Genomic DNA, 12,503 nt, shown 5'->3' with positions numbered 1-12,503 from the left:
CAGCTTCGAATCTCCAAACCAATACTGCTTGTTGACATTACATAAATTTCCTCATTAATTCTCTGAAGATATAAACCATATATTCGACAGTACTTGTCTCTTTCCGACTATTCTTATTCTGTTAGTTGGAAAGCTGGGAGAAAATGGAGCCTGCCGGCTTCCGCTATCGGACTGTCCCAACTAAACTCTTGCTTCCATCCGAATCAAATAGATCAATGACGTCGTAGTCAACGACTACGAACTTTGCAAGCCCATCATTGATCACATATTCAATGGTCACATACATTAAACATGCATTATATATTGCATTATGTGTTCGTTCCAGCCTTCCTGCTAGTCATATATATATATACCTACCCTGCTGCAGTGCTGCAGTGCTGCTGTGATTCCGGTTCTTTTTTTTTACCAAGCATGCTTATTCTTTTTTGGTTAAATGATGTTGCTATATTAGCACGTATATCGACATCTGGGAATATAAAATTACCAATACCATCGCCAAGCTATCACTAGCTTATAGCTAGAATATTTAAGACCGGAGATGTAATGGTGAAAATCAATGCAGATAACAAACATGCTACTAGCTAGGGAAGACGTGCAACTGTAATATTCCAGCTCCGGCAACGCATGCAAAGATTTTTGAATCCTTGTTCGGGAAGCGGGTACATGCAATAGTCATCATTGAAACAATGAGTCAGCGAGGTAACATAAATACTAGATAAGCTGATCGACTGAGCAGTATATCTTTTAAGTGCTAGATCGATCGAGATATATAGATGATATCCCATTATGGCAATCCTAATCTCTAAACCCTAACAATGCTAATATGTGACAACCAAATGCAGAATAACATTGTGCATTTTAAAGAAAAAATTGAGAGAACTCAAATTTATAATTAAACAAATAATTAGCAATGACAACCTAACATTGTACACGCAAAGATAATTGTTGAGGAACATGAATATCGAGAACACAAATAAACTAACTAAAAAAGCTGTAGATATAACTTGAAACTTATTCCCACCACGGCCGTGGAGGGTCACGGCAAGTAGAAACAGACGTGGCAGTCAGTGGTTGGCAATTAAAAATAACTGAAAAATAAAGAGAATGGTCCTGCGCATGGGATTGCAAAATTAACTTTTAGAATTTGCTCCAATTCGATTAAGGTTTTCTCGGACTCTCACTATCATCACCTCCCTGAAACATCAAAACCTCAAAACCAACTCCAAATTCACCGTCGGAAGCTTCAATGCCAAAAAGGCCAGCAAACTGCCGATCTCGGACCCAATATGCTAAGGCCTAGATGCAGAGAACAATTCACCGTCCTGTGCTCCAGCGCCGCTGCAGTCTCATCAACGTCTCATCGAATTCAACCTCAAAACCATAGCCACCGACGACGATATCCTTAGTCTAGCTTCGCCGCAATATCCCAATTTCCAAACCCTACCTCCCGATTCAATTGCTATACTATCATCAACCATCACATTTGTTCGAGCTGGGAAAACGGATTCTCCTCAGAGAACAATCAGCAAGCCTCGGTGCCGAACCCTAGACGGTTCGACCCTTCGTTCTATGTTGTTGTTGGCGTGCCAGTACCTTTGAGTTAGGTACAACTGTTGCTTTGTTTGACAATGATCGCGCTCACGTACTGTCTTCTTCTCAAACGATTGCTCCGCAGTTGCTGATAAACTGCTGAAGTTCGAATGACCTATACACAACCGGAGTTGCTAGGTACCTTTCACTCCGCCTCAAGTAGATGGCCGATCTTACTTTTGACCGCTTGGGGAAAAGCATAGCTTATACTGTGTCGTTAATAGCAGGACTCTCTCGCGAATGGGATTTGCTGACTAGTGCAGACCTTTATGTTTGCTAGAAGCTAGGCTAGCGACTTGATGGACTTGACTCTAGTTGCCGAAGTTAATCGGACTTGTTGCTACATGCAGCGCGAGGCGTGCATCTGGGTAGCTCCGCTCCGATGGGAGACTTGGTTGCCGAAGCGAATCGGACTTTTACTCCGTGAGGAGATTTTGACTATGCGGTTGCGCGATACTTTGTTTGCCGTTGCGTGCATTATTCTGCACATTCGACCCCCTTATATAGAGAACACAACTTGTTCTTTCTTGCGAATCAAGTCTTGGGAACCTCCTAGTTGATTTGGATTCACCTTTCTTATTCAACTCAGATTCTATACAGCGTTAGTCCCTTAAATCTATTCCAATACGGCAGGTAATCTTGCTATGTGATATATTTTCCCCAAACAACCGGTCCACAAGCCTAAAGAGTAGATAATACCGGGGTATTATTTTAGGCCCAAACATTGCCCCCCAGGCCTTGAAATTGAAGACCCCGCGAAATTGAAAAGGGCTAAAAAAAACCAAACGGTTATCTTTTTAAAATAATCTGAAACGCTTTACGTTCCCTCGTTACCAACTAACGCGCGACTTCACCTCAAACCACTACAACCTTTCGAGCTGAAGTACGCGAGTAACACTTAATGTTTCAGAAACTCAAACCAGTTCCAATCGAGCAAACGCGACTCTTCCCCGAACTCGTCAGTTTCGATTTCAGAAACCCCATCAGTTCCTATATAAATCGCGCTCTCGAACCCAACAAATCCATCCAACCCGATTGCTCTATCATCAGAAAACCCAGAAAGCCCTCTTTTGAAATGCTTAATCTCTGACAACAATGGCACCAAAACCCAACCAACGTGATGCCCAGGCAGGTGCAAGACTTCTTCGCAATTATCCAAACAACGAACCCACCAATTGTACCACCATCGGAGTGATTGACGACAGCACTGTGTTCTTGGGCCCTTCTCTTGCGGAATCCCAGAGCGCATCAACACCCCAGCCACCTTCAGGGGATGGCAAGTACACAGTCACCATGGGACCCCTGTCGGAGCATGGCCCATTGTTTCCGAAGCCATCCGAATATGGTATGAAGGTCGCCGCTTGCTCGATCGTGACATCTGGGAAGCGGCATGAATCTTGGAAAGCATCGACCTCTCTTTCAACCTGACTCAAGATGGAGGCAACAGATGTGCCATCATGATTGCTGCTTGCTTCTGGAATTTCGCAAGTAATACCTTCGACTTTCAATTTGGTCAAATGGGTATATCTTTGCTAGACATATATGCTATCGTAGGTCTACCAGTTGGTACCAGGCCCTATAGAGATCAGGACTATTTTGATGCTGAGTGACCGGTCACCGCCACCCGCGAGGTTGGTATCTATCAATCGTATGGCTTCTGGCTATCCAGTTTTGATCGCAACCCTACTGCCAATGCTGGAATCGCCTTCTTGGAATTTTGGCTATCAAAGTTCATGTTTTGCTCCAACTCCAAGAAGATGACTGGGCACCACCTACAACTCGCGACCCTTCTCTACAATGGCCACACTGTGGGTCTAGCACAAATAGTTCTGGCAGAACTCTACTGTATGTTGCGCGCGCTTACTATGGAACCCCTCAACTATCATAAGCTTTCAGGGCCTATGTGGATTCTAGACCTTTAGATCCAGGTCTACTTTGTGCAATTGTGGAATGAAAACGCAAGGGACTTCCGTCTAACAGAAGTGTTGGGAGAAGCATTTGTTGGTTTGGAGCCCAACTTTACTCTTCGCTACGCAGCATGCTTCGAGTACTTCTACACCCTGGATGCCTCAGTTCTTGACTCCGCACGACTGCTCCTAGACCGCACTCACCCTGATGCCATCCGTGGCGGCTTTTTAACCCTTAGACGCTATGACAGGGAGAGTCGGCATATGTTTGAACAGGCTGTATCAATGGCGGACTTACCCCGACATCCCTGCAATGGAGTAGAACTCTATGCCCCCCATCTATTCGCGAGGCAGTTAGGCATGGCTCAAATGGATCCGTTCCCTCCCATTGAGAGTCTGAACCTATTTTCCTCATGGCGACGCCCCATGGTTCCCGTCACTGACACTAATCCTAGGCACCAGCCCTCGTCTTAGTTGCAACCTACTCCCCTTTCCTGTGATAGCAAGTGGGAGTATCCTTCGCTGCTTTCACGTCGACAAAGCTTATCCCCAATGGTGGGAAAAGATCAACTCTGGCCAGTGGGAACAACGGTCGCGAGTCATCTTTCAATACATCTTCTAGACGGAGCTCAGAAGTTACTTGCAGGAAGATCCTGAGGTTCCTGGTGATGAGGGTTTGCTGCGAACAGTTATTCCAAATGTTGTCAGAATCGTTCCTTCAAGGGTATAATCCTAACGCCTCTTCGAACTCCTACAGTTCTTATTCCAACACTGATTAAAAACCACTAACTGGTTCATGTTGCAGGTTTTTGAAAATACAGCTGGGGCTTCCTCCTCCCAAGGCCGTAAACGAGGGAGAACAACCCCTAGCCCTGATAATGACGAGGATGATCCTGACGCCATAGACTTCAATCCTGTAAGTCCTCACTCCTATTTGATTTTCTTAAAAGGTGTTAAATATTCGCCACTAACCAATATTTGTGACCCTCAGCTGATTCAGAGGAGAAGAATAGTTGCCTCAAGCACCTCTGCCCCGCTCGCGATTGCTGCAACACCGCGGGCAGCAACTAATCAGGTCAGCCCTGAGCCAGTGACTGGGACCAGCAACCCAGAGATAGCAATTGAGGTAAAAAGAACACCTTATTTGTTCCAACTAGCGATACATTCATGAACCACTTTGAATGATTCTTATCTGATTTGTAGGTTCGCGAGAACCCAACTTCACCACCTCTGTCTACCCCTCAAGCTGCAGCCATCGCGATGGAAGACGTTGCCGTAAGTAGCCAAACACGTTGTTGCCCCCCAAAGCAACACTTCGTGGTTTGCTAAGATGTAGTTTATTTACCTTATGTTGATCATTTGTGAATCAATGATTTCCTTCATGGTCTCTAACACAGGTTCATGTTGACGCTCAGTCGCCTACCACAGAAGTCGCGACTGCTATCCAATAGGTTGTGGTTGTGTAAAAAGAACCCATTCAAGCCACTCCCCCTATCACGGTGGCGAGCACTCAGACCTTGGAGCCACAAATATCAATCAACCCCACGGCAGTGCTCTCCCACTCCTCTTCAACTCAAATTCTGGAGAATGATGTATGAGATGAAGAAGGTGTGACCAGCTCTCACCAAGAAGATGAAGATGTGGAGCGTCCCCTCGCGAATGCGGCCTCAGCGAGCCCTGACGTTACACCACAACCCCTTTCAGAAAACAATGCTCCCTCTTCTCAATCTGATGGGGTAAAACCCTTAACCACTTCCTGGTTTATATGTTTATGTTCCCCTTTGTAAACACTTAACTGTCTTATTAATTGTTCTTTGCTCTCCGTAGGTTGTGGCAATCGCGACTACTTCCAGCCTGCCAATTGTGCTAACTGCTGGAGCCTCTGGATCCACACAGTTGTTGATCCATCAGGGAATCATCCTAGTCCCTCTATGAAAGGTCTTCTAGATGATATGCTGGGTCCGGCCAGCCCCTTAATATCCCTAGAGTCTCAAGAACTTGTCCAGGCCCGGGCACAACTTGCGGAACTATCCTCTGAAGATCTAACTGACCCAGCTTGCTTGGCTAAGGTGAAAGACGCCTTTCGGTACCTTAAGCTACACTCACCTGATCCCACCCTAGTTGTGAATGCTGAACAGGCACTGAGCACCATTCTATGCCTCCTGGCAGAATGCCAAACCTTGAGGAACTAATCTCAGAGTCTGTCGCAACACAACGCTGATGCCAGACACTTTATTACGCAAAGCCCTGCCCAACTTAAGACCAAGCTTCATCATGCCAAAACCAGTCGTTCGCAACAAATCAGTGCATTGCGGCAACGGATAGCGGAGCTTGAGGCCGAGCAAGCTAGAGAGCTCAAGGCTGTAGAGGAAGAGATAAGAAGTACCGTACCCAGATACAAGAATGCAAAAGGCAACTATTGGCTTCTGAGGCTGAAGAAAGGAGGATCAACAACCTGATATGCGACAAAGCTAACGATACTGGAAAGCTTCTCCTAGATATTCGCCTTGTTGGACATAGAATGTAACTTGAACATCGAAGTATTTTAGTAGTAAGAATTGCAACTTATCTCTGTTTGCTCACCCCACTTGAATCTCCTTGACCCGTCAAAAACCCAATACAGGCCCACGGCCAGAGCCCAACTCAATTCATCACCGTGCAGGCTTGCATGCAAACTCTCGAAAATAGGAGCAATCAATACTGGGAAACGCACAAACCGTTTCAGTTTAACCATTATTGCTGCAATAAATCCCGGGTGCGATCTCCAAATCCGTATCTCTAATCTCAACCGTTGAATCCAAGTTTCTTCTGCTATAAAACGAAACCCTAAGGAAAGAACACACAACGCTCTCTTCCACAGCCTCCAACCATGTCTATTCCATATCTTCCTCCGAAACCCCTTAGGTTTCTTAAGTTTCATCCCTCAGACTTGCAAACTCAGTAGCAATTTGTGAGAGTCTTATTCTACCCTCAAATGTGAGGTGGGAGTCTTATTCCACCCTCACATCCTCCCTTCTTTGTAGTTTAACACTAGGGATCGGCCCTGCATTAAGAGTTGTTCCTAGTGAAGGATTACAAGTGAGAGAAGAAAAGGCAGCCCTTCCTGCGGCCTATTCATCATTGTTTAGTCGCCGAGTATCAGGAAGCAGGATACCAAATTGAGGACCAGCGCCAATAGGTACATCATGCTCGTCACGTACTTCTTTTGATACGCGATGCGAGTTGTTGTACCTCCTATGTGTAATATCCTCCAATCTCCCTTCTTTGAAGGAACATCAGGAGAAGTGTACAATCAAGGCTCTGGATCCCTCATGCTACCACAAGTTTTCCAATTAGAACCTATGTTTGGCCTTCAACTGGTGCAGCTTAATCTCGAGTTTCTCGCGATGGTGGGATGAACAGGAGGAATCGCGAAGACCTTTCCACCTAGCATAGATGGTATCAGAGCTTGTTAAAGCTCACCTGTAATAGTATAGGTCTTGTATGAAGTTTCTGGCCACAAAGCCATATGAATAAAACACAATTTGTTTCATAAAAACACTTGTACTGTTTTATTGCTGCGTAACAAAAGTTACAACCAATCCCAGACTACAAGTATTGGTCCAATGTGATACAAAAAATGCCAGAGCATGATTAAGAAACTCGATAGTTTCGAAAAAAAAAATTTATGGGCTCGCGACCAATAGGAATGTTCGCGACCGTCAGTAACGTTCGCGAATCTAGAAAATTTCCTGAGTTCGTGATCGCTAAGTACTGAGTATCCATGGTGTTGCCCCCCTATTTACTTGGTTGAAAGAATAGGAGCCAAGGAAACACTAAGTCCGAATACCAGTTAATTTGCTTGCACCGCTGCCGGTGGATCTTCATACTCCCAAACACTAGGGAAGTACTTTTTAAGATGGCGACCATTCATGGGATTTCTATGAACATTCCCATCAGTGTCGCGAGGGTAGTAGGCGCATTTGCCCATTACTCGATCAATCACAAAAGGACCTTCCCATTTAGCAGACCATTTACCACGACCATCAACTCGTTCACCATAAGGCAAACAAGCTTTCCAAACTAAGTCCCCAATTCAAAAGCTGCGTCCTCTCGTGCGTTTGTCATAAAGCCGTGCGATCTTTTTCTTTTCGGCAATAAGGCTGTCGAGAGCTTCCATCCGGCGAGAGTCCAAGTCCTCATGTTCTTGATACATAGCTTGAACATAGTCCTCACCAATCAACTGGTGCTGCTCGCGAACCCTCAGCGACTGAACATTAATTTCTATAGGAAGTACCGCATCATGTCCATACATCAAAGCATAAGGTGTAGTACTAGTTGGAGCGCGTTTGGAAGTTCTATAAGCCTATAATGTGTGATCCAACTCTGTGTGCCAAGATCGCGGATTTGCATCCAACATTCGTTTGAGTATAGACATAATGACGCAGTTGCTAGCTTCTACCTGGCCATTCGCTTGAGCATAATAAGGACTGGAATGCAAAAACTTGATCCCATAGCCAGCTAAGAATTTCTGAGTGTTTTCAGCCATGAAACCTGCCCCCGTGTCTGCCACCAAACATTCTGGAATGCCATACCTAGTGATAATATATTTAAAGATAAAATCAGTGATCACCTCTAAAGATGTCGTCCTGACTGGTATAGCCTCGACCCACTTAGTGAAGAAATCTATAGCCAGTAGAATGTGCTTGTGCTGTAAAGAAGAATTGGGATGAATCTCCCCAATAAAGTCTAAAGCCCATCCGTGACCTGGCCAAGGTTTAATTATTGGTTGCAGAGGAACGTCAGGCACATGCTGGACTAGTCCATGCATTTGACATTCAATGCAACCCTGCGCGAAGCTCATGCAGTCCTTGAGCATGGTAGGCCAATAAAAAACATATCGGCGAATGAGCCATCACATCTTTGGATCAGCTTGGTGAGAACCACAATTGCCACAATGAACCTCTCGTAAGCACCTCTTGGCCTCAGCCCCATAGATGCATCGCAGGTACAAACCGTCTTCGGCCCTGCGCAATAGTTCACCGCTTCGAAGGACGTAGTTAGTAGCAAAATATCTAACCCTCTTGTCCACCAGTGCAGAAGGATCAGTGAGGTACTGGATAATTGGTTGCTGCCAATCCACATCAATAGTGGCGATAACAGCCACCAACCATTCATTGTTAACCTCTTTCCTTGCCATAAAGGAAGGTAATGTGCGTCTCTGAACCTTCAAAATTCTCTCGCGAACGCCATCTGCCAAGTGAATGCCCGTAGCCAACTGTGCTAATTCATTGCTCGAGGAATATAGTCAAGCACCATGTCTGCGAATTGGTCTAACAATTCCGATGCTCGCTCCCAAAAAGGGAGTAAAGTAAAATTGTTACACTTATAGACACCCTTGAGCTGGTTAATAACTAGGAGTGAATCACCTAATACCTCTACCTCGGTGACCTCCAGATCAAGCAACAGCTCCAGGCCAATGATGATGGCCTCATATTTTGCCTGATTGTTAGTGCACTTCCATTCTAGTTTAAAAGAGTAACAATGTCTTACTCCAGAAGGATTAACCAATGCAACACCCGCGCCTGATAAATGATCAATGATGCTACCATCAAAATACAGAACCCAAGGCTGAGTGTGAACGAAGGAAACAACCACGTTCTGGTCTTCAATGTTCTCCACAATAGGATGATGCAACAAGAAGTCGGACACTGCCTGTCCTGTGAGCGCCTTTAAGGGTGTATACTGTAAAGAAAACTCTGATAACGCAAAGATCCACTTACCAATCCGACCCCTAAGCATAGGTCTGGTAAGCATATACTTCACTAAATCGGCTTCGCCACCACCACTGTAGTGAAGGACAGCATGTAATGGCAGAGCTTAGTACCGGCAAAGTACAAAGCTAAACACAACCTCTCAATTGGCGAGTACCTAGTTTCAGCCTCCAATAAGGTCCGACTCAGGTAATAAACTGCATGCTCAATCTTCTTGCCCCCTCTCCATCACCATCTTGTGCTAAGAGTCCTGCGATTGAATAAGGGGACGCTGAGATGTATAGCTTCAACGGTACTCCAGGCCGTGGGGGTCGAAGAACAGGTGGATGAGTAAGGTATTCTTTAATTTTATCAAAAGCTGCCTATTGCGCAGGTCCCCACTGAAACTCTTGATCCGCTTTAAGCTTCAGCAAATGAGAGAAGACATCGGTTTTGATAGCGGAATTAGAAATGAGGCGTCGAAGGAAGTTTATTTTCCCAAGCAAACTCTGAAGTTCCTCCTTGTTCCTAGGTGCCGGCGTGTCTAAAACCGCTTTTGCCTTATCCTCCACGACCTCAATACCTCTTTCATGCACTATGAAACCCAAGAAGTCTCCTGCTCGAACCCCAAAAATGCATTTAGCTGGGTTCATCCTGAGCTTGTGCTTTCTCATCCTGGTGAACACTATCCTCAAATTCTCGATGTGATCTTCTTTCTATTTAGACTTGACCACCACGTCATCGATATATACTTCGAGAATACCCCCCAGCACATCGTGGAAAATCAGGTTTATTGCTCGCTAGTATGTAGCCCCCGCGTTGGTCAGACCAAATGGCATATTGTTATATTCAAACACTCCAGTGAACCCTGGACATCGAAATGCTGTTTTGTGTCTATGCGGTTCATAAACAGGAATCTGGTGATAACCAGTTGTCCCGTCCATAAAAGATAATAGTTCATGCCCTGCGACTGCCTCGACCAACATATCCGCCACGGGCATGGGATAAACATATTTTGGTGTCGCAACATTCAGATTCCTGTAGTCCACACACATGCGAATCTTGCCATTTTTCTTCCGTACCGGTACTATGTTCGAGAACCACTGAGAATATTTAGCTGGTCGGATAATACCGGCTTGGAACATGTTCTAAACCTCTTTCTTGATTGCTGCTGCTGTGTCTGCACTCATTCGTCATGGACTTTGTTGTACAGGCTTGTACCCTTCCATGATGGGCAAGCGATGACAATTTTAAACCAAATCTGGTGACAAGCCCGGCATGTCCTCAAATTTCTCAGCAAAGCAATCGCGGAACTCCTACAACAACTTCACCTAACGTTGTCTCAGTTCCTCATCAAAGTGTTTACTTATTCCAACCTCCATGGGCTCTTCTATAGTCCCAAGATTGATCTTTTCCACTAGATCCTTCACTTTAGGTGGAGTGTCATCCAAAGCTGCTGGTGCTGGTTGAATGAACTCTTCCTCTGCTTGAACCTCAGTCAAATCATCCTCAATGCACTCAACTAGTGCCACTGCCCCCCAAGCCTCCTGTTCCTCTCTGTAAATCGATAAGCGTTGGAGAAAGGACACGTAGGCCTGCTCTCGTTCCTTGGGCAGTGATGTACTCATGGATGATTACTGTTTGTTTTCACGATGAATCCAGGTCAATTTATATCTGTTTTAACCTGTACTAAACCTCATCGCGTCAATTCTGTAGAAGTCACCCCAACTGGACGACCCTTAGTATCGATCCCGGCAACTCCCAAAGGCCTCATATCGCCATAATAATACTCTGCATCCAAAATGCAGGAAGCGACTGAGTATGGTCGATCATCTGCTCTCACTAGCTCTGTCTTGTCAGTTGTGGGATTCCATATCAGCATTTCTTGGTGTAGAGTAGAAGGGATGCAGTAATCTCGATGTATCCAATCCCTACCCAGTATGATGCTGTATGGAGCGGTGCAATCCGTAACGAAGAATGTCTGAAACAACTCATAAGGTCCTATTTTGACTTTGAGGATCAAAACTCCCAAGGTCTTAGTTAAGTTGCCAGCAAAACTCCTAGCCTTAAGATTGCTACTGAGAACCTTTTCCTTTGCAATACCAAGTGCCTCGACTGTCTTCACCGTGATAATGCTAACTGCTGTACCGTCGTCAACGAGGATTTTGTTCACTCTCTTACCCTCTATTTCAACTGATATGTATAAAGGTTTAATGTGCTGAGTCATGGTCGTCGTAGGCTTTGTGAACATCATGAAGAACCGTTGGAGCTCTGTCATCGTGTGAGATTTATCATCTCCCTCTCCCCTCGTGTCTTTTTCACCAGTTCGCACTTCTGTAGATGACAACTATGCGACTGTACCCACCTCCTGAGCTTGCGTCTCACCTCCAATGAGTAGATGAGATGGCATTGGCTGTGGAAGAGCATACTTTGAGGACAAAGTGAACACCATGTTACAACTAGGAACAATGTCTAGCCTCGGTTTTCCTTCCTCGAAGCTATCTCCATGACAGAGGTTAAATATGTTGCAGTCTGGGGTAGCGGTCATTTCTTCATCATAACCTTCCTCCAGTTCATCTTGTGGATCAGAAAACTCTAACCCTTGCTCATTACTGCTTGACTATTCCATATTTTCATCCGGCATGGACCCAGTTGGCGTTCGCGAGGGCAACTTGCTCCTGAGATACTCTGTTAGTGATTGCTCCTGATGAGCCTTGGGAGGAATAACCACTGCCGCAGCCTCAACTTCCTCTGGAACCACAAGTGTTGGTTCTTTCACTATTGGAACCACTAGTGTTGGTTCTTTGATCTTCAGCTTCCATTCAAACTGTGGCTTGGTTCTCTCTGGATCTGGCTCCTGATGGCCTGGCTTACTTACAGACCTTTTTGGCATCCATTTCAATTGCGCATGCTGCGCAACACTAATTCGCTGTTGTTTCTGCTGAGCAGAAACACCCTCTGCGTGTTGCCTGTTTGTTGCTCTACCGTCAGTGGACGCATAAGACAACCTATCATGGATTGAAACTCTTTGTGTAGGAGCAGTTTACATTGGTCGTTCAATTCGATTATGAATGCTTTCCCTGGGGTATGGCTACTTCCTGTAGCGATCATTCCGGCGAATGTGCACATATGGCTTGAATTTAAGCTTTTCAACTGTCTCTTGTAACAACCAAGGTGGCTACTCTAGATGGTCGCGAGAGAGCTCTCCTCAGTTATATGCCTCTAGCATTCGCTTGGCCCTTCCCAATCTTTTCTGTACGTTCCTTTTCTGAGT

The 12,503-nt window shown here is 45.3% G+C and overlaps 1 protein-coding gene across 1 annotated transcript; it reads right to left on the bottom strand.

Moving 5' to 3' along the window:
- Window positions 1-7,572: 7,572 nt before the first annotated feature.
- LOC126792130 (uncharacterized) lies at window positions 7,573-8,355 on the bottom strand. Its single transcript, XM_050518616.1, has 2 exons — window positions 7,939-8,355; window positions 7,573-7,842 (listed from the first exon to the last, which is right to left on the bottom strand). Exons 1-2 carry the CDS (start codon window positions 8,353-8,355, stop codon window positions 7,573-7,575), a joined length of 687 nt encoding a protein of 228 aa, XP_050374573.1.
- Between the last annotated feature and the right edge of the window lie 4,148 nt (window positions 8,356-12,503).

The sequence above is a fragment of the Argentina anserina genome, chromosome 4, assembly GCF_933775445.1.
Source record: "Argentina anserina chromosome 4, drPotAnse1.1, whole genome shotgun sequence".
Classification (NCBI taxonomy): domain Eukaryota; kingdom Viridiplantae; phylum Streptophyta; class Magnoliopsida; order Rosales; family Rosaceae; genus Argentina; species Argentina anserina.
The sequence above is the reverse complement of the archived record's forward strand: the minus strand, read 5'-3'. Positions and strand labels throughout refer to the sequence as shown.